The sequence below is a fragment of the Pongo abelii genome, chromosome X, assembly GCF_028885655.2.
Source record: "Pongo abelii isolate AG06213 chromosome X, NHGRI_mPonAbe1-v2.0_pri, whole genome shotgun sequence".
Classification (NCBI taxonomy): domain Eukaryota; kingdom Metazoa; phylum Chordata; class Mammalia; order Primates; family Hominidae; genus Pongo; species Pongo abelii.
In genome coordinates this window covers 135429870-135452527 of record NC_072008.2, presented here as the reverse complement: position 1 = coordinate 135452527, position 22658 = coordinate 135429870, and the positions used below count along the sequence as shown (strand labels likewise).

Below are 22658 nucleotides of genomic sequence, written 5' to 3'. Positions count from 1 at the left end.
GTGGATTGAATTCGTGCCTTTCTTTCTAGGTCGTCCTTAAAGTAAAGAGTTCCTGTCAGGCCCATTTAGATACTCAAACACCCTCAGAGTTCCACCCTATTCCAGAGAGTTCCCGTGGGTCCCATTAACTTGGGGCTAGTGGGCGTAGAGCTGAAAAGGTTGCTTTAATCTATCTGTTAACTGGTCCTCAAATCCTCTCCCTCTCTTACTCACCTGTGTTGTTGAGCTCGACCAGAATCAGTTTAGCTGCTGAAGCATATGGATTTTTTTTACACTTCCTGGTTTATTATAAAGGGTATTGTAAAGGATACAGATGAAGCGTGTAGGGCAAGGTATGGACCAAGAGGGCGCAGCGCTTTGGTGCCCTCCCTGGGCGAAACCTCTTCATGTTTAGCTATCCAGAAATCTTATTAAAAATAGGTAAATATGTCTAGCAAGTTTTCTATATGTAGTACATGGGACTTTTCTAACTTCCACATAGGTTCAGCTCTTAAACTTATAATTTGAAACAAGATGTTTAGAATCTAGAGCATTTTTTGTCATTGAAACAATGGCAAAGTAGGTTTAAGTTTACAAAGTAGGTTTAAGTTTCTATGATAGCCCCTGCCCCAAATCTATTTAACCCTACCACTGAAATTCTGTTTTTGCAATAGTAGGAAAGAAACGTTACAGTACCAATAAATATACTAAAGATTAATAATGGCTAGGAACAGCTTTTAATTTATCTAGCGTGCTAGTGCTTGAAGAAATCCAGATTTAATTAGAGAGATTTTTTTTTTTTCTTCTGGAAATCTAAAAGAGTCTTCTGGGGGACTTTAGAGGTCAGTTGTATTGAGTTTTTATTACATATAATATAACATTAAGTTTATGAACTTCCTTTTCCTTGATACCAGCATGACATTACTATTACTCTGAACATTTAGCACATAAATTTAGGGCATTTGGAGGCTTAGGGGAAAAAATAGATTGAAGAGAGAAATTTTAGCATCAAGAGTTGAATGAAAAGAATGTAAAAGGGTATGTGCAGAGAGATTTTTAAGAAGAATTTTCTTCAGAAGATAGGTAGGGAGATAACATCGGTGTATGTGAAGTTGCAAGAAAAAATGTGATTTAAAAAGATTATCCTGTCAGACTTTCTTTCAAATTTGACATCAAGCCAGGTGGCATGACTAGCTCAGGACTGTTTAATTGCTGCCTGCCAGGTTGGGGGCCATGTCACAGGGTGGGGAGATTGCAATGAGTTTGTTGTAGTTGGTTACAGTAAGAGAAGAAATGTGTACAATTGGCCACCCATGAATATACAGTATCTTGTACATAGCAAGTGTTTAAATGTTTGTTGAATGAATATGTGAGTGAATGAGTAAATGAACACAGGTGCTTATAAAAATCAGAGTGCTCACATACCTTTCTTGATAGGCTCTAAAAATGACAAGCTTGAGGATGTGGAGTATGTCATTAAAAGGCCTTTCATTGAAGTCATGTGACATATTAATACAGCTAGATTATTTGGCTCATCTATAAAATTTGGTTGAGTGACTTGGAATGTTTTTCAGTGTGTATGCAATTAAAATCCCAATGAGTTTTTTTTTTTTTTTTTTTTTTTTATGAGAAAAGGGTATTCCAAGTAAGTTTAAAAACACACTACTGGTCATTGGAAATACCATAAGATGATTAGTGAGTGATTCCAAAAGCAAATGACAATTTCAGGAGAAATGGCTGCTCCATAGAAAAAAATTTGAACAACCTGTTCATAATAGCTTGGGTTTTTTGTTTATTTGTTTGTTTTTGAGACGGAGTCTCACTTAGTCCCCCAGGCTGGAGTGTAGTGGCGCGATCTCGGCTCACTGCAACCTCCACTTTCCGGGTTCAAGCAATTCTCCCGCCTCAGCTTCCCGAGTAGCTGGGATTACAGGCATGCACTACCATGTGCAGCTAATTTTTGTATTTTTAGTAGAGATGAGGTTTCACCATGTTGGCCAGGCTGGTCTCAAACTCCCAACCTCAGGCAATCTGCCCGCCTTGGCCTCCCAAAGTGCTGGGATTACAGTGTGAGCCACTGTGCCTGGCCCATAATTGTTTTTGCATGCTAGGAAGCTATATTCACTGTTTATATATTGCTCTCTCCTGTGTCACTTTATGTGTTTGGTCCCTTTTCTATCATGTTTGAGTAAAAAGCCTAGCTTAAATCAGTATCTGCATCATCTTTTGAAATCCTAGTCATTTGGAATGGATCATAAGATTCCATACTATTTCATGAAGGAAAATTGCTAACCTAAAACCTTGTTGAGGTCTTATTTTTAAGTGAAAAGTTAGTAGTATTTAATAATTTAACATATTATATATATGATCAATCTGAATCTTAATTTTAAGAAGTACAAGCTCATTGTATTCTTTCCCATTAATTCCTTATTCTACAATTCCTTGGATTTATTTGCTTAAATGATAGGATTTTAAAGAAATAACTCTGTTTTTCAGCTGTATTTTGGGAACGTTGCAATGAATTACAGGACATTGAGAAAATTATGGCTCAAATTGAACGTGGAGAAGCAAGAATTCAACGAAGGATCAGTATCAAGAAAGCCCTGGATGCCAAAGTACTATGTTTTATGTCAAATTATTATTAGATAGTTTTAATTGAAATAGTGGTCAGCTTTGACTTCTTACTGCACATTCAATTAAAAGCACTATTTTGTTTAAATACACAGATTGCAAGATACAAGGCTCCATTTCATCAGTTGCGCATTCAGTATGGAACCAGCAAAGGAAAGAACTATACTGAGGAAGAAGATAGATTCTTGATTTGTATGTTACACAAAATGGGCTTTGATAGAGAAAATGTATATGAAGAATTAAGACAGTGTGTACGAAATGCTCCCCAGTTTAGATTTGACTGGTTTATCAAGTCTAGGACTGCCATGGTATGTATTCCTTTCTTACCGATTTCCTCCAACTTTTTATTTTGAAAAATTTCAGACGCCATATATCCTTCACCTAGATTTCTCCAATTAACATTTTGGCACATTGGCGCTCTCTCTTTTTCTCTCTCTGTGTATATATGTGTACATACATAGCACCTATATATACGTGGAGAATCTATATTTTGTATTAAAAAATATGGGGACATCTATATTCTATATTCTGAAATGCATATCTATATTTTATATTTATAAGTATACTTAACTATATTTATGAACCATTTGAAAATTACAGACAATGTGAGTGTTCATCTCTAAATACTTAAGCATGTATCTCCTAAGAGTAATGACATTTTCTTACATAACCACAATCCCACCTGAAAACATTGATTCAGTAATGTTATTTAGTATACAGTCTATGTATAAGCTTTTCCAGTTGCCCCCAAAATGCCCTTTATAGCTGTTTTTTTTTTAAATTGATGATCCTGCAAGTTTCACACATTACATTTCGTTGTTGGGTCTCTTTAATCTCTTTTAATCCACAACTTTTTGGTTTTCGTGATCATGACTTTTTAAAGGTGTCCAGGCTAGTTGTCTTGTAGAATGTCCCACATTGTGGATTTACCTCATTACTCATTGTAAGATTTAGGTTCAACGTATTTGGCAAGAGTGCTATGGAAGTGATGTTATGTATTTTTTATTGTATCCCATCAGACGGCACATTATGTCATGTTGTCACACTGTTGGTGATGCTAAGTTTGGTCACTTGTTAATGTGATGATCTTCAGAGCTCTCCGCTTTAGAGTTATGTTTTCCCCTTTGTAAGTAAGCAGGTTATGCTTGAGACTATGCGAATGACTTAAAGATGGACTTTTAATGAAAAGGAGTTGTTGCCTAAGTTGAGTTTTTTATTAGGAAACAGAATATTTAAGTTGAAGAGATATTTTATTTTAGCTTATGTGATTTCCTTCATTACTTTCTAATGTGAATTGTGTTTCTATTCTAGTCCTACTTAGCAGTGGTGTTCATGATTATTTTGAAATACATGCAACACATTTTTAATGTTGGAATTGTTAATCTTTTGTCAGCCAAGGTAATTAAGACAAAATAGATTTATGCAGCCTAAAAATTAAAAGCAACCAGAAACTAACAATGCAAACAATGTTTTTGTGGCTAGTCATAAAATAGGATACATTTTTCTTAGCTGCTACCTATCAGAAATATCTTTTTGTCCAAAAGTTGACTGAGTGTGAAACAATGCTTAATATTTTGCTTGACTCACTTTATATTTTCAGTTCAAGTTGAATAAAAGGAAAGGAAAAATCTGGGTTACTGTAGTGAAGACATTAATTTTGGCAGATGCTTTAGAAGATCACATATTTGTTAAAACTTTAACACAAATTTAGAGTGTGTGGAATATGTCCATCAAATTTGTGAATGGTGTATGCTTGGAGAGCTAGCAAATATTTTAGACCAAGCCATGATCCAGAAGGAACTAGAGTAGTTGGAATGATGGATCAGTTGAATCTAGCAACACAACATTTATTTATTTTATTTATTTTTGTATGTATGTAGGTATTTATTTATTTATTTTGAGATGGAGTTTCACTCTTGTCACCCAGGCTGGAGTGCAGTGGTGCAGTTTTGGCTCACTGCAATCTCCACCTCCCAGGTTCAAGCAATTCTCATGTCTCAGCCTCCCGAGTAGCTGGTATTACAGGCACCTGCCACCACGCCTGGCTAACTTTTGTATTTTTAGTAGAGACGGGGTTTCACCATGTTGGCCAGGCTGGTCTCGAACTCCTGATCTCATGTGATCCACCTGCCTTGGCTTCCCAAAGTGCTGGGATTATAGGCGTGAGCCACCTCGCCCAGCAAACATGACATTTAATAGGGATAAATGTAAAGTGCTATACTTGTACAAAAGAATATGAAAAGATGTATATGTTAGCAAGATACAGTAGGAAGAATTAAGAAAAGAATAAAAAAGATAAAGAGGTAATCTGTAGCATGAAGGACTGAGGTTAGATATAGGGAAGAGTTGTTTTATAGAGTTCTTTGGATCATTGAAATAGATTATTGAAGAACAATGTAGAATAGCTTTTCATTAGCCTTTGAAAGTGGAATTCTATTTTGACTCTCTGAAGACATTGGCAGTGAGTTACTTGGCCTTTTAAGGTCCCCTTTAGCACAGTGAATCTATGACTATGTTTAGCAGAGAACTCCTTTTAAAAGCCATGCAGGATAAATCTTTTAGCCATTTGGGGTTTTATACATGTAATGATTTAATTTAGAGCACCACTAACAGCTTGTAAAAGACAAATGCCTACCTGCATTTGTCAGTTAATCATGTTTTAGAATATACATACCCTTTTCTGTGATAGAACAGTTATTGAATTTTGAGTTTTTATTTCAGTGATATTTTGCTAATTTTTTAAAAGGTTGAGAGCTTAATGCTGTTTTCAGTTTCTGAAATCATTAAACCAGTAGGACGAAACACATTCAAAGTGCCAGGAAAATCTTACACTATTTATAATATGAACACGACTGTGGAACTACATAACCTTATTTTATTTTCTAAGAAAAAAATCCAGGATAATATTACCAACCACTAGATGTCTCCGAACTCCCTTGTAAAAAATCTGTTTTTCCTCCATCTTCTTTTTACAAAACATTTACCTCTGTACTCCTTCTTTACCGAGAAATGTAAATCTCAAGTGTGTTTTCCAAAAAGCACATATTAACTATTTAAATGATCATAAAATGAAATCTTTTTCTGTCTGTTAAAAATGAAGACATTTCTGTCTTCAATTACCTTCTAGAAAGTGGAATTTATTATTTCTGAACGAGCTTCAAAAACATGCAATAGTTTATTTTATATTTAAATATTTTAATTGAAAAGTTTTGTTACTTTTTCTATCGTATTAAATTTTTATTTCCCTTCTAGTTAATGGATAATTTTTGCTTATAATAATTTTTGCTTATAATTCTGGATTTAGAGTATAAATAATATATTTTAAAACATACATTTGGAACTTCTTTTTAGAATATTTCATGATAATTTCAACAGTTAGGAAATTATAGAAATGGATTGACGGTTCTTGATGATCTTCTTTCCCCCTTTCATTTTTAGTAACTGTTCTGTATAGTGAATCACATTCACAAACTAGGAAGAGAAACTGCCCCCTTTGAAAGAGGCACTTGTGACTTCTGAAATACAAAGAAGTTGTTTCACTGAAAAATCCCATCTTAGAACTACAGAGAATGTAATTTGATTCATTATGTGAGTGTGTCACTGTGTTCAAATGAAAATCTTACTAATGATTGAACTTAGCTGACTAAAGATACCTTTAAAAACGATCTGGCTTAAAGATGACTCTTTTCTTTCTCAGAGACACGAATAGTGTGAAATGCATCTTATAAAAAGTAGAAACCTTAATAGTTATATTTGATTCAGAGATCTCAAAGTACTGAATTCATGGCTCCTGACTTAACTAACAGCCATAAAGTGCTTAAAGGCACGAACTTCCGCTTCTAAATATGCCTCACTTTGAAAGCCTTCAGCTAAAGGTTGCAAATTTCTTTGAGGCTCTTTTTCATTAAAAAATGCTAGCTATACAAAAGAGAAAATGAGTTTCAGTTCAATTTCTCTGTGCTAAAAGGATTGTGATTTCTTTCTCTGAGAATTTGTGTGGTCTTTAAGTAAGTAATCAGTCTCTATTGAACTACATAAACAAGTAGGAAGGATATGATCAACTTAGCTTTTTAAGCTCAGAGCATATGAATTGCCCTACCATTTTCTTTCTAAGAAAACCATCTTAGAATGAGGTCATAGTCTTAGGATAGTCCAAAACTTATCAGAGTTAAAAGGACCTTTATGAAATAACCATAAGAGGAAGTAATACTTTGTATTTATATAGTACCTTTTATATAATGCTTGCCAATCCCTTTACCAACACTAGCTTAATTTTCTTGCCACTTCTTTTAGGAAATGAATGTCAGGAGAGTATCTCTGTTCATTTAGTGACAGACTAAACGTGACTGGGAGATTCTAGAAGAATCTAAGAAGTCCAAAAGTTCTAGCACATTAGTCAGTTTACTGCAAAGGACATGTGGAAAGAGTACCCAAAATTCAATCAGTAATTCCTTGTACCTTCTTAGGTCCTTCTAAGTAGTTAAAGTAGAAAAAGCAGAATTTAACTCTCTGAAATAAGGAACATTTCTTGATAGAACCATTTATTGCATTATTTGCAGGGTTGCTTTGACTCTTAATTTTAGTTAAAAAAAAATTCTTACCTTTTAACCTCTGGGGAGCTTTTTCCTTTTCCAGCCAGCTCAAGAGCCTGTGCGTGCATTGCCTGTGGCCTTGTATATATTAGAGTTGAATCCGAGTATTAGTAATTAGTCATTACAATTACCATGTCTTTTGTAGTAGTTTCAATGCATTTTTCTGATAGCATCTAAGAAAGAGAATCACATACTGTGGTATACAATGTAATGAAAATAGTGTTATTACTGCTTGTTTTCAAATCACAGCTTTATTATAAATGAAAGTGTTTTTTATTTAAAAGGTAAGAAAATGACATTCTCCATTAGAATTGTAGGAAAAAAATACTTTTTAGAAAATACTGCTTTAGCTGTTTATTAACTTCCCTGTTTTTGGCTTATCAGGAGGTATTAAATGTTAATTAGTATTGATTCAGCACAGGATATTTTATAAATTATCAGTCCAGTCAGAAATGGATTTTCTTTACAGATACTTTAGAAAAATGACAGTCAAATTAAAAAATTGCCAACTTGTTCTATAGTCACAGTAACACTTTTATTTGCCGCTTATGGAGTGTAGTCTAGGAAATTTCATAAGGAAAGACAGCTACTCATGATTTTTAATTTTCATGTTAGTACTTAATTGTGTGATAACAGCTAATTTTTTTTTTCTTGGCTCACTGCAACCTCTGCCTCCTGGGTTCAAGTGATTCTCGTGCCTCAACCTCCCGAGTAGCTGGGATTACAGGTGCGCATCACTACAACCAGCTAATTTTTAGTATTTTTGGTAGAGATGGGATTTCACCATATTGGCCAGGCTGGTCTTGAACTCCTGACCTCAAGTGATCCACCCACCTCAGTCTCCCAAAGTGCTGGGATAACAGGCATGAGCCACTGTGCCTGGCCTAATATTGATATTTTAGAGCATTACATTCTTAGTAGAATATGAAAAATATGAATTAATACATCATTGGTAAAATTAATAAACTGTAAAATGTACTGATGGGTTCTTCTTGACTATAGAATTAAAATATTTAAAACCACATATTTATGCACTTAGGAGTTTATTACTTCCTCATGCACTTAAAAGACTAGAATGTTCTTTTCTTATTAAATGTTTTTTTTTTTTTTTTTTTAGAAACAGGGTCTTTTTCTTGCCTAGCTGGAGTGCAGTGGCATGATCATGGGTCACTGAAGCCTCAAATTCCTGGACTCAAGCGAACCTCCCACCTCAGCCTCCTGAGTAGCTAGGACTACAGGCGTATGTCACTGTACGCAGCTGGCTTTTTTAGTTTTTGTGAAGACAGGGTCTCACTGTGTTGCCCAGGCTGGTTTTGAACACCTGGACTCAAGCAGTCCTCCTGCCTCGGCCTCCCAAAGTATCAGGATCACAGGCATGAGCCACTGTGCCCGGCCACAATTATTAATAGTTATATTTAAAGAGACCAGCATAGCACGTGACCCAGAGTAGGCGTTCAGTGAATAAATGGGCATAGAACGGTTGTATTTAAGTTTGCTTCTATCCCATAGACTCCTACAGTTGGACCAGATTTGGATAGAATGCGAGCAAATATGCCAGTGGGTTGGAGTTCATTTTACTTTTCCTTTAATCTACCTTTTTCTAAGGTTAGACTTTATTTGGCTATCATCCCTGCAACTTTTATTTATTCATAAACTTGAATAGCCAGTTATAAATGTCATATGTTTTATTATGCAGCAATAGTGTTTGATTTGGTACCTTGAACTGTTGTAACAATCTGACATGAAATACAATTAATGCACTAACAGGAGTTCTTTTAAGGTATTTATTCTTATGTGTTGTCTTGTGAGGAAGTGATACAACATTTTCTTTTTTCTTTTTTTCTTTTTTTGCGACGGAGTCTTGCTCTCTTGCCAGGCTGGAGTGCAGTGGCGTAATCTTGGTTCACTGCAACCTCTGCCTCCTGGGATCAAGTGATTCTCCTACCTCAGCCTCCCCAGTAGGTGGGACTACAGGCATGTGCCACCATGCTCAGCTGATTTTTGTATTTTTAGTAGAGATGGGGTTTCACCATGTTGGCCCGGATGGTCTTGATTTCTTGACCTCATGATCTGCCCGCCTCGGCCTCCTAAAGTGCTGGGATTACAGGTGTGAGCCACTGTGCCCAGTGATACAGTATTTTCTAAATAGCAATGCTTTAGCAGCAGCAGTTACGTAAAAGCATCATAACATTTAATACTTGTTTGTGAAATGTAGGATATGTTTATTTGAATGTTAACTCTTATATAACTGCCTGTGTGCATTCTAGTATAGACTGCCATTGCTTTTCATTAGTATGATAGAGATTCAAAAGTGACTAGGAACCTGGGAAATATACTGCAGAATGTATAGGTGAAGACATCGATTAAAAAAGAGCAAAGGTGCAGCAATGTCCATTTTGTTTTACTTAGAGCTGTAGAAGAAAATTCTGACCTCATAGAACTTTAGCTACAAATTCAGAGGCACAAATGCGGAGTGGAGTTTTTTGTGTGCCCTTGCTCATTCAGCTGCTTTTGACTTTCAACCATAACAGGCGCAGACCTTCTGTCATTCAGACTTAGGTAGGCTTAGTGTCTAGGATTTTAGTACATAGGAAATGTAATGTGGAGCCTCTTTAATCTCTTTCAATAAGTCACTTCAAGTCTACTGATGCTTTCTCTGCCTTTTGAATTGATGCTTTGAAGCTGAGTATTGGAGCAAAGGATATTTGAACTTAGTGCCCAGGATGATTGATATTCACTACACACTAAGGGCAGTGCCACTCACTGCAAACATTACATCATTTATTAAAGGTAGAGATACATATCCTGGTATTCAAAAATTGAAACTTGAGTGACTTTGCATTGAATAGAATCATAAACCATTAAAAAAGTATGGAGAATCAAGGCAGCACAATTTTGTTTAAAGTGAAGCTAAGTCTGTAGCTCAAAACAGGACTTGCAAACTGTGGCCCCCCACCTGTTTTTGTGTGGCCTGAAGGCAAAGAATGATTTTTATATATTTAAGTGGCTAAAAAAATCAAAAGAAGAAGGATATTTTGCAACATGTGAAAATGATACAAAATTCACATTCTAGGGTTCATAAGTAAGATTTTCTTGGAAAATGGACACACATTTGTTTATGTATTGTCTTTGGCTGTTTTCGTGCTACAATGGCAGAGCTAAATAGTTGTGACAGAGATTGTGTGGTCTGCAAAGTCAAAAATATTTGCTATCAGGCTCTTTATTGAAACAGTATACCAACACCTGGCTTAAAAGTATGTGTAAGAAAGGTGGAAAGAATTATAACCAAGGGTTGATATAAGTGTCATTCAATTCTTTAAGAAAAGGGTTAAGTGAAGGATGGGTGTATAAAGGGAGAGGTTATTTAGCCTTAAAGAGGGGTATTTGGGGACCTAGGGGTGACTGTGATAGAGGCATGGGAACTTCCTTGAAATATGTGAAAGATTGTCATATGGAAAAGGAAGTCAGCTTGTTCTCTAATGTCTACAAAAGGTAGACCTACAACCAATTTTTGGAAACCATGAGGTAGCAAATTGTAGCTTTGCATAAAGGAACATTTTTAACTTGTCTGAAGTTGGAATAGCCAGCCTTGTGAGGTAGTGAGTACCCCATCATTGGAAGAATTCAGACAGGCTCTACAACTAATTAGCAAGGACCTGGTAGTAGGGATTCAAGCATCAACCTGAATGACTTAAAAGTTCCTTTCTCATCTTGCGAGTTTATGATTTTATGAACTCTGTATCAAGAAAAGATTTGTGAGTACAAAGTACACTTTGATTACATCACTCCTCCTGCTCAAAAATTGTTAATAAGATCCTTTTGTCAATGGAATTAAGTAAAATTTTTAAGTTCTTTGTTCTTAGTTCCCAGTTTCTTTTCACAGTCACACACTGGACATATTGCAGGTTCAGTTCCAGAACACCACGATAAAGCAAATATCACAATAAAGCAAGTCACATGAATTTTTTGGTTTCTCAGTGCATATAAAAGTTTTGTCTATAAGGGAAGCAATGGCATTATGTCTAAAAAAGTACTTACTTTAATTAAAAAATACTTTATTGCTTAAAAATGTTAACAATCATCTGAGCCTTTAGCAAGTTGTAATCTTTTTGCTGGTGGATGGTCTTGCCTCAGTGTGAATTGCTGCTGACTGATCAGGGTGGTTGTTGCTGAAGGTTGGGGTGGCTGTGGCAATTTCTTCAGAGAAGACAACAATGAAGTGTGCCATATTGATTGACTCCTCCTTTCACAAAAGATTTATCTTTGGCATGGGATGCTGTTTGATAGCGTGTTACAGTAGAGCTTCTTTCAAAATTGGAGTCAGTCCTCTCAAATCTTGCCAATCCTTTATTAACTAATTTTATGTATAATTCTGAATCCTTTGTTGTCATCTCAACAATGTTCACAGCATCTTCACCAGGAGTAGATGCCTTCCCAAGTAACCACTTTCTTTGTTCATCCATAAGAAGCAACTCCTCATCCACTCAAGTTTTATCATGAAATTGCAGCATTTCAGTCACATCTTCAGGCTCCACTTCTAATTCTAGTTCTCTTGCTATTTCCACCACATCTGCAGTGACTTCCTCCACTAAAGTCTTGAATCCCTCAAAGTCATCCATGAGGACTGGAATCATCTTCTTCTAAACTCTTGTTAATATTGGCATTTTGACTTCCTTCCATAAATCACGAATATTCTTAATGGCATCTAGAATGATGAATCCTTTCCAGAAGGTTTTCAATTGACTTTGCCCAGATCCATCAGAGTAATCACTATTTATGGCAGCTATAGTCTTATGAAATGTATTTCTTAAATAATATGACTTGAAAGTCAGAATTACTCTTTGATCCATGGGCTGTAAATGAATGTTGTGTTAACAGGCATGAAAAACCTCAATATCCTTATATATTATCTCCATCAGAACTCTTGGGTGACCAGGTGCATTGTCAAAGAGCAATAATATTTTAAAAGGAATCTTTTTTTGAGGAGTACGGTCTCAACATGGGCTTAAAATATTCAGAAAACCATACTATAAATAGTGCTGTCACCCCAGCCTTTGTTGTTCCATTTCTAGAGCTAAGGTAGAGTGGATTTAGCATAATTTTTAAGGGCCCTAGGATTTTCAGAATAATAAATGAGCATTGGTTTCAATTTAAAGTCACCAGCTGCATTAGCCCCTAACGAGTAAACTTGTCATTTGAAGCTTTGAAGCTGGACATCCACTTTTCCTCTCTAGTTATGAAAGTCCTAGATGGCATCTTCTTCTAATATTAGGGTATTTTGTCTCCATTGAAAATTCGTTGGTTAGTGTGGCCACCCTCATCAATTATCTTAGCTAGATTTTTCTGGATAACTTGCTGCAGCTTCTCCATCAGCACTTGCTGTTTCACCTTGCACTCTTATGTTATGGAAACAGCATCTTTCTATAAACTTCATGAACCAACCTCCACCAACTTTAAACTTTTCTTCTGCACCATCCTCACCTCTCTCAGCCTTCATAGAATTGAAGAGTTAGGATCTTGCTCTGGATGAGGCTTTGGCTTAAGGGAATGTTGTGGCTGGTTTGATCTGTCCAGACCACTAAAACTTTCTCCATATCAGCAATAAGGCTGTTTGGCTTTCTTATCACTTGTGTGTTCAATGGAGTAGCACTTTTTTTTTTTTTTTTAATTATACTTTAAGTTCTGGGATACATGTGCAGAATGTGCAGGTTTGTTACATAGGTATACACGTGCCATGGTGGTTTGCTGCACCCATCAATCCAGCATCTACATTAGGTATTTCTCCTAATGCTATCCCTCCCCTAGTCCCCCACCCCCCGACAGGCCCCAGTGTGTGATGTTCCCCTCCTTGTGTCCATGTGTTCTCATTGTTCAACTCCCACTTATGAGTGAGAACATGCAGTGTTTGGTTTTCTGTTCCTGTGTTAGTTTGCCGAGAATGATGGTTTCCAGCTTCATCTGTGTCCCTGCAAAGGCCATGAACTCATCCTTTTTATGACTGCGTAGTGTTCCATGGGGGTATATGTGCCACATTTTCTTTATCCAGTCTATCACTGATGGGCATTTGGGTTGGTTCCAAGTCTTTGTTATTGTGAAAAGTGCTGCAATAAACATACGTGTGCATGTGTCTTTAGAGTAGAATGATTTATAATCCTTTGGGTATATACCCAGTAATGGGATTGCTGGGTTCAATGGTATTTCTGGTTCTAGATCTTTGAGGAATTGCCACACTGTCTTCCACAATGGTTGAACTAATTTACACTCCCAACAGTGTAAAAGCGTTCCTATTTCTCCACATCCTCTCCAGCATCTGTTGTTTCCTCACTTTTTAATGATCGCCATCCTAACTGGTGTGAGATGGTGTGTCATTGTGGTTTTGATTTGCATTTCTGTAATGACCAGTGATGATGAGCTCTTTTTCATATGTTTGTTGGCCGCATAAATGTCTTCTTTTGAAAAGTGTCTGTTCACTGGGGGGAGGGATAGCATTAGGAGATATACCTAATGTAAATGATGAGTTAATGGGTGCAGCACACCAACATGGCACATGTATACATAGGTAACAAACCTGCACGTTGTGCACATGTACCCTAGAACTTAAAGTATAATAATGATAAAAAAAAGTGTCTGTTCATATCCTTTGCCCACTTTTTAATGGGGTTGTTTGGGTTTTTTTCTTGTAAATTTGTTTAAGTTCCTTGTAGATTCTGGATATTAGCCCTTTGTCAGATGGATAGATTGCAAAGATTTTCTCCCATTCTGTAGGTTGCCTGTTCACTCTGATGATAGTTTCTTTTGCTGTGTAGAAGCTCTTTAGTTTAATTAGATCTCATTTGTCAATTTTGGCTTTTGTCGCCATTGCTTTTGGTGTTTTACTCACGAAGTCTTTGCCCAAGCCTGTGTCCTGAATGATATTGCCTAGGTTTTCTTGTAAGGTTTTTATGGTTTTAGGTCTTATGTGTAGGTCTTTAATCCATCTGGAATTAATTTTTGTATAAGGTGTAAGGAAGGGGTCTAGTTTTAGTTTTCTGCATATGGCTAGCCAGTTTTCCCAACACCATTTATTAAATAGGGAATCCTTTCCCCATTGCTTGTTTTTGTCAGGTTTGTCAAAGATCAGATGGTTGTAGATGTATGGTGTTATTTCTGAGGCTTCTGTTCTATTGGTCTATATATCTGTTTTGGTACCAATATCATGCTGTTTTGGTTACTGTAGCCTTGTAGTATAGTTTGAAGTCAGGTAGCGTGATGCTGCCAGCTTTGTTCTTTTTGTTTAGGATTGTCTTGGCTGTACGGGCTCTGAAATTTAAAGTAGTTTTTTCTAATTCTGTGAAGAAAGTCAATGGTAGCTTGATGGGGATAGCATTTAATCTATAGATTACTTTGGGCAGTATGGCCATTTTCATGATATTGATTCTTCCTATCCATGAGCATGGAATGTTTTTCTATTTGTTTTGTCCTCTCTTATTTCTTTTAGGAGTGGTTTGTAGTTCTTCTTGAAGAGGTCCTTCACATCCCTTGTAAGTTGTATTCCTAGGTGTTTTATTCTCCTGGTAGCAATTGTAAGTCGGAGTTCACTCATGATTTGGCTCTCTGTTTGTCTATTATTGGTGTATAGGAATGCTTGTGATTTTTGCACATAGATTTTGTATCCTGAGACTTTGCTGAAGTTGCTTATCAGCTTAAGGAGATTTTGGGCTGAGACGATGGAGTTTTATAAATGTACAATCATGTCATCTGCAAACAGAGACAATTTGACTTCCTCTCTTCCTATTTGAATACCGTTTATTTCTTTCTCTTGCCTGATTGCCCTGGCCAGAACTTCCAATACTGTGTTGAATAGGAGTGGGGAGAGAGGGCATCCTTGTCTCTCTCTTTTGCTGGTTTTCATAGGGAATGCTTCCAGTGGAGTAGCAGTTTTAATTTCCTCCAAGAGCGTTTCCTTTGCATTCACAACTTGGCTAGTTGTTTAGCTCAAGAGGCCTAGCTTTTGGCCTGTCTCAACTTCCTCACTAAGCTTAATCATTTCTAGCTTTTGATTTAAAGTAAGTCTTTTCCTTTTATTTGAACACCTAGGGGCCATTTTAGAGTTATAATTAGCCCAATTTCTATATCGTTGTGTCTCAGGGAATAGAGAGAAGCGTGAGGGAGGGAGAGAGTTGGGGGAATGGCTGGTTGGTAGAGTGGTCAGAATACACACAACATTTATAAATAAAGTTGGCCATCTAATATGGGTGTGATTCGTGGTATCTCAAAATGATTATGATAGTAACATAAAAGATCACTGATCACAGGTCACCGTAACAGATATAATAATAATGATCTTTGAAATATTGTGAGAATTACCAACATGTGACGCAGAGACATGAAGCAAACATATCCTCTTGGAAAAATGGCACCAATAGACTTGTTCAATGCAGGGTTGCTACAGACTTTCAATTTGTAAAAGCACAATATCTATGAAGCTCAGTAAAGTGAGGTGCAGTAAAACGAGATACGCCTGTACTTTGATCCTAACTTAGTTGTATTCATCACTCATGCTGTGCAACATTTCCCAAGTTGATTTCTACCAAACGTTGTTCCAGGGTGTGCAAATAGATGATATGCAGAACAAGAGTTCTGTGTTCAGATAGAGTTGGGACATGCTGATTATACTGAATCCTGCCATTCACATTTCCACTCTGCATTAGAATGCTAAAAGCTCTGAGAAGTCCTATCATAAAGAAATTTGTTTAACATTTTAAAAAACCAACATTTCCCATACACATTTGAACATAGGAATTTTTTGCCACAACTATTAACACTACAGAGCAGTTTTCCATTTGTTATTTTCCTATTCTCTTCTGTTGTCTTTATTGTTTTTGCATCTCCTCTTTTCCTCTTGTGTGCTGTTTTTCTCCAACTTCATTTTTAAATCCAGTGTGGGGAAATGGTGAGAGAAAGAGATAACTAGACTATAGAATTGTGGAAACAGTTTGAGGTCCTATGAACAATTCCCTGTAATCCCCCACAAAATAGGAAGATAAAGATGTACAAGAATCTAGGAGAATATATGAAAGGAGAAATTACAGAAAAAGAACGTGCTTTTGACATCATGAAATTTCTTAGTCATTTCATAGTCACTTATTCAATAAATGAGTCATTTTTTATTGGTAATCTAGCCTTTCTCCTTTTAACTTCTAGTTTTAGCTAGTGTTCCGTTTATGATAACGTATGTTGCGTTAGGCAGTCATGAAGCATGAGAATAAAAAAATGGAGGCTGGGTGTGGTGGCTTACGCCTATAATGCCAGCACTTTGGGAGGCTGAGGTGGGTGGATCACGAGGTCAGGAGATCGAGACCATCCTGGATAACATGGTGAAACCCTGTCTCTACTAAAAATACAAAAAATTAGCCAGGTGTGGTGGCGGGCGCCTGTAGTCCTAGCTACTCAGGAGGCTGAGGCAGGAGAATGGCGTGAACCCAGGAGGTGGAGCTTGCAGTGAGCCGAGATCGTGCCACTGCACTCCAGCCTGGGCGACAGAGTGAGACTCCGTCTCAAAAAAAAAAAAAAAAGATGGAGCTGGTATCTATAGAGAACATGACATGACCTATGATAGGAAGGTAATACCCATACTTGTCCATTCCTCGATGTCTTTCTCTAGCATCTTAGATTATTTTTCTGTCTGGAGTAGTTACAGGTTAAAAGGAATGAAGGTATGAACTAATTACACAGTCCATTTATAATCATTTTGAGGTATTCTACTTCCCTGCATAGGAGGCTGTCTCAAAAGTATTAGTTTTTTTTTCTGAATCACCCACATGAACCATGAATGTGTATCTAAAGATATCTCCAGTCACAAGCAACTATTACTTATTGAGAATAATAATAGCCAGAGGATATAGCTTAATGATTCATGAATCAGCTTTACATAAAGACTCTATTTAGTCTCCCTAGAAACCGATGATCAAATCTCATCAGGGTCAACTTAGCCTTTTCTATAATAGATAAATTGAATAACATGCTGTTTAATTTGTATGTGTGTTATTGAATGAAGCTATGGAGAATATTTGGTCTGCATACTAAAGATATCACTATTGTTTTGGTAAGTAAGGAAAATTTCAGAGCTATTGTTTCTAAATTATTTAACCCTGGGTGTTTGAAGATACATAAGAAACTTGAACATGCCAGTGTTATGTTAGATTATTTTTAATAGGTAAACAACAATTCATTAATGAGCAATTTTTTTCTGGCTAGACTCTGGTTTTCCGCCTCCTTTTGGGTTTCATTTAGAGCCTAAAATTCATTTGCCTGGATAGTTGATCTTATTTTGTATCTTACATTTCCTATGTTATATGCCATTTTTTTGGATTTTATTTGGAAAGATAAAACTGAATTTTAAGCAATTTTCCATTCTTAAAAAGTTACAGATTGCCCAAGACTTAAATGTTCATTGCAGAAAATTTGGAGGATTCAGGCTAGTATCAAGAGAAAAATAAAAGTTATCAGTAGTCCTACTCTTAGAGATAGCCGATGTTAACCACTAGTAACATTATTGTTAATATTCTTTTAGCTATTTCTGTGTATATATATAATAATAATACGTGTCTGTGTATTCTGTTTCCAGATTACCAAAATTTTAGTTAGTTCCCAGTTTAACACTGCTCTAAACATTGTTTTGTAAATCTTCGTATACATCTCATTTCCTTACAATAAATTTCTGGGAATGGAATTGCTAGGTCAAAGGGTATGAAAATTTTAAGATCCGTCATTGAAATTTCGAATTTGCTTTCAAGAAAAGTAGTGTGTTAGTCAGCTTGGGCTGCCATAACAGAATGCCACAGACTGGGTGGCTTAAGCAACAGGAATTTATTTTCTCACTGTTATGGAGACTGAAAGTTCAAGATCAAGGTGCCAGCAGGGCTGGTTTCTGGTGTGGCTTCTCCTCCTGGATTGCAGATGGCCACCTTCTGCACGTGACGTTCTCATATGGCCCATTCTTGGAGTGCATGCAGAGAAAGGGAGAGCTTTGATGTCTCTTCCACTTCTTACAAGGAAACCAGTCCTATTGGATTAGGGCTCCATCCATATGACCTCATTTAACCTTAATTACCTCCTTAAAGTCCCCATCTTCAAATATAGTCACAAGTCCCTATCTTCAAATACAGTCACATTGAAGGTTAGGGCTTCAAATGAATTTTGCGGAGACATACCTCAGTCCATAGCAGATAGTAATATTGACATTTCATCATCAGTGAATGAAAGTTCCCATTTCAACATCTTATTGTCAATGTCAGATACGTATACCATGTATGTGCATATGCACACAAGCATGTACATATTGCTAACTTGATGAAGATGGCATTGTTTTACTTTGCATTTCTTTGGTTATTAGTTGCAGTGAAACTTGACTATAATGTTTGGACTTTTTTTTTTTGGTGAGTTTTCTATTCCTGTGCTTTGACCATTTGTGTGTGTATGTGTTGGGGTTGTTCTTAATTGCCAGTAAACCTACATTTTCTCTTGAGTGTTTAGCTATTCTGGCAGACATTTGTGCTTATACAGAAAAGGAATCATTTTCAAATAGTACTTATCCTTTGATATTAAACCATTATTTACCTTTAAAATATAGCAAAGTATACAGGGTTAATAATATATGGGATTCCGTATTAATGAATCATGTTTAATGCTCACCATACATTCATAAAAAGTATTTATAGTTTGCATGCATTGATTTGCTGACAGTGAAATATAGGTAGTGGCAAGGTTAATGTAGAAATCTTTTCAGGTATTATTTGCTCTGAATTAACAAATACAGCAGTGTTTCCTGTGATGTGGTCCCCAGAACTCTGATCCCACAAGATGTCCGGTGAGAAGAAAGTCTGTTGGTTAAATATTTTTGACAACTGCTGCATCCTGTACGCCCCACCTAGTGGTTCACAGTGCACATAGGGAACTGAAAGGCTCTGATAAGCCATGTAATAAGTAAATCTGTTTAACTTTTGTAAACTGGGTACTTCCAAAACTTATTTTGACCATAGAATATCCCCTTATTTTTTTTTGTTTATGTGATTTATGTTAACTTTTTATTTTGAAATAAAAATTCACAAAAAGTTGTAAAGAAAATGTACAGGGAGGTCCCATGCACCCTTCACCCAGTTTTCCCCAATAGTAACATTTTGCAAAACTATAGTAAAATATCACAACCAGGAAATTGACATTCGTATAATCTATAGAGCTTGTTCAGATTTCATCAGTTATACATGCGCTCTTGTGTGTGTGTGTGTGTGTGTGTGTGTGTGTGTGTGTGTGTGCAGTTCAATGCAGTTTTGTCATGTGTAGAGTTGTGTAACCTCCACCACCATAAGACTCCATTGTGCTATCTCTTTACAGTCACACCCACCCTTTCTCCTCTCCCTAGCTCCTGGCAACCATTGATCTGTTCTTTCTTTCTATAATTTTGTCATTTAAGGATGTTATATAAATGGAATAATATGGTATGTAACCTTTCGAAATTAGCTTTTTTTTTTACTTAGCATAATTCCCTTGAGGTTCATTCAGATTGTTAACTGTATTAATAGTTCTTTCCTTTTTATTGCTGAGTAGCATTATATGATATGGATGTATGTGTGAATATTGTTCTGAAAAATAGCAGTTTTGGAAATTCTATACCACAGAAATCATACAGTTAAATAGTTGTCAGCGTTTTAAAGATTATGATTGGGTTGCAGAAATTAAAAATCTTTTTATTACTTCATTTAGGAATTCCAGAGACGCTGTAACACTCTGATTTCATTGATTGAGAAAGAAAATATGGAAATTGAGGAAAGAGAGAGAGCAGAAAAGAAGAAACGGGCAACTAAAACTCCAATGGTAAAATTTTCAGCATTTTCCTAACTTTTAGGTAGATCCCATTTTTTTTACATAATTAAAATGCCTATATTATGTTTAATGCCATAGTGATACCTATTAATAAAAGCTGGTTTTATGAAATGCTAATTTGTTTTGGACAGAAGAAGAATTACTTCACAACCATGTTTCTTATTTGTTTGTAGAATATATGGTTAGGAACTCCCTAGTAACTAGGCTTAGTATTTTAAAAAATTCCTCATGAATCTGAACAGAAGTATAATGCAAGTGAAATCTTTTGAATTGAGACTAGAGCTATCATGGGGGTAGCAGAGGGGTAGGGGTGGGATGGGATGGGGCTGAAGTTGAAACTAGGAGTTCTGATTTGATCAAGTAACTTTTCTGATGTTTGTGGAATTATGAGTACAAATGGGAACTCTGAGCAGACAACAAAGCTTTGCTTGGTAATAAGTGAACTGTTGAATTGATAGGATAACTTGATTTTAATCCAGTCAGGTTGCTTTGTACAGCTGTAATTTAAAATATTCTTTAATAGATCGTATTATTTGAGTGTGGTTAAGTAAACTGCCATATTTCATCGAATCTAAGATGCCTTCCGTTGTAAGACACAGCATTATTTTATGTACCACTGAGGGAAAATGCTGCCAGGTGTAATTTGTCATCAGTTGTAAGATGCATCCTGATTTCAGAGATGCTAAAATGTGAAAGAAATGTGTATCATAGAAGATATGAAATATGGTACGTTAAAACCTATCATAAGTTTTTAAAAAAATATATACTCATAAACAAAATTTTGCCCAGAAAACATTAAGTAGTTCTTTAAGATAAGAGTACATTTATAATACCGTGTGTAAGTAGATACTTGATGACTATTTTTGATGGGTATTTTATGTCTTTTCATAAAAAGAAACATCTTTGAAGGTTATTTTACATTGGGTTATATAGTTTGTTGGGCTATATAGAACATTAACTGTGAATATAACATTTAAGTGAATATTCATGTTAAAATTTTTTTTTAATGCATTTACATCCTAGATTTAACATTGTTGGGCCATTTAAAATGTGCATATTGGAGCAGAACATTAAATCTGTTTCCATTTTAGTCACAGAAAAGAAAAGCAGAGTCAGCTACTGAGAGCTCTGGAAAGAAGGATGTCAAGAAGGTGAAATCCTAAAGCCTAGAAATAAAGTTTTAAATGGGAAACTGCTATTTTCTTGTTCCCATCTTCAAATGCTAATTGCCAGTTCCAGTGTATTCATGGTACTCTAAGAAAAATCTCTTTGGTTTTGATTTCTTGCATATTTTATATATTTTACAATGCTTTCTACCTGAAATGTGTAGCTTTATATTTTATGGCATTCTAGTATTTTTGTGTACTGTATTTTGTGCATTTCATGTCTTCATCAAAATCCTCTCAGTCCTTGTTCTTTTGAAGCTTGTGCTGAGGTTTTAGCTTTTCTATGTTTTATATGCCGCTGCTTTGAAAGAGAACCTAGATTCTATAGTTGTATTATTGTTGTTTCATACTTTAAATTTATATGGCTGTGGAAAAACGAATTAAAATGTTTTGAGGAGAAAGACTTTTTCACTTCTTTGTTGCTTTCTTTTCTATTGAGTCTGGGCTTGTTTGTGTTACTGCATACTGTGATTAGCATAATAATTGTTTCTTTGAGGTCATCTAAATATTTTTTTCCTAAAGGAATAAAGGGTGAGGAAAGAAAAATATTAAAAAAGCTAATATTTGATACTGTGCTTGCTGTCAGTATGCATTACATTTAAATTATTCTCTAAATATTCAAGTGGGAAAATATAATAAAGAAATGTCTATAAGAAATTTAATTATTTCCTGTTTTTTTGTGCAGTAGAAAGTAGTTGTGTTTACTGAATTGTATTGCTTACTACTGTGTATTTGGTTCAAAGTTAAAGCTTTGCTTGCTGACTTGTGTGTGATCTTCTGTCCCATAGAGTCAGTTCAGAAGGGCCTGGGTGTAACATGTAGAATTATTAACAGTTAAGTTTAGAGTATGAAATAAGCACTATGCATGCAGAAGAAGGGGGGCTGTGTTTGTCAGGAATACAGTTATGCTAAGGTAACAATCTCAAAGTGTCAGAGGTTTTACACACCAAGAGTTTTTTTCTTGCTCACACTACATATCTCATGCAGGTCAGAGGGATGTGGGAAGGGAAGGGATCTGCTCCACACAGTAACTCAAAGTTCCAGGATGACTAAGGCTCTGCTATTTTGTGGCTGCAACATCTGGAACATGTGGCACTTAGGCTCTTTACTGCCTCAGCCTAGAAGTGACACATGTCACATCCACTTATATTTCATTGCCACCAAAGTAGTCATGTGGTCCTATATACCTGAAAGAGGGCTGGCAAATGTAGGGAAATAAATGGAACGTCTTACATTACTGCCTCTGTCACAGAGACTGTCAGTTCAGGAATGAACCTGGGTCTATTACATGAAACTTTTAGTGTGGAATTAATCAGAATCTGGGTCAGGTTGTAAGAGAGCAGGGAAAATGGATCAAAATCTAGTGTGAAATACACAACAAATAAGTAAAGCTGAGAATGCAGGATAATGATGTTAGTTACCAGAACAA

At 36.0% G+C, this 22658-nt stretch overlaps 1 protein-coding gene across 10 annotated transcripts in view; it reads left to right on the top strand.

Annotated features, from left to right (window-relative positions):
* SMARCA1 (SWI/SNF related, matrix associated, actin dependent regulator of chromatin, subfamily a, member 1) overlaps positions 1–21886 on the top strand; it is a 76514-nt gene extending 54628 nt beyond the window's left edge. For 4 of the 10 annotated variants that reach the window (XM_024240355.3, XM_063721016.1, XM_054544089.2 and 1 more), the window contains 4 exons: positions 2476–2594; positions 2706–2918; positions 19944–20054; positions 21087–21630. In XM_024240355.3, the coding sequence (XP_024096123.1) occupies positions 2476–2594; positions 2706–2918; positions 19944–20054; positions 21087–21092 (449 nt within the window). In that variant the 3' untranslated portion in view covers positions 21093–21630. 10 annotated transcript variants of the gene reach the window in all.
* Positions 21887–22658: the final 772 nt, after the last annotated feature.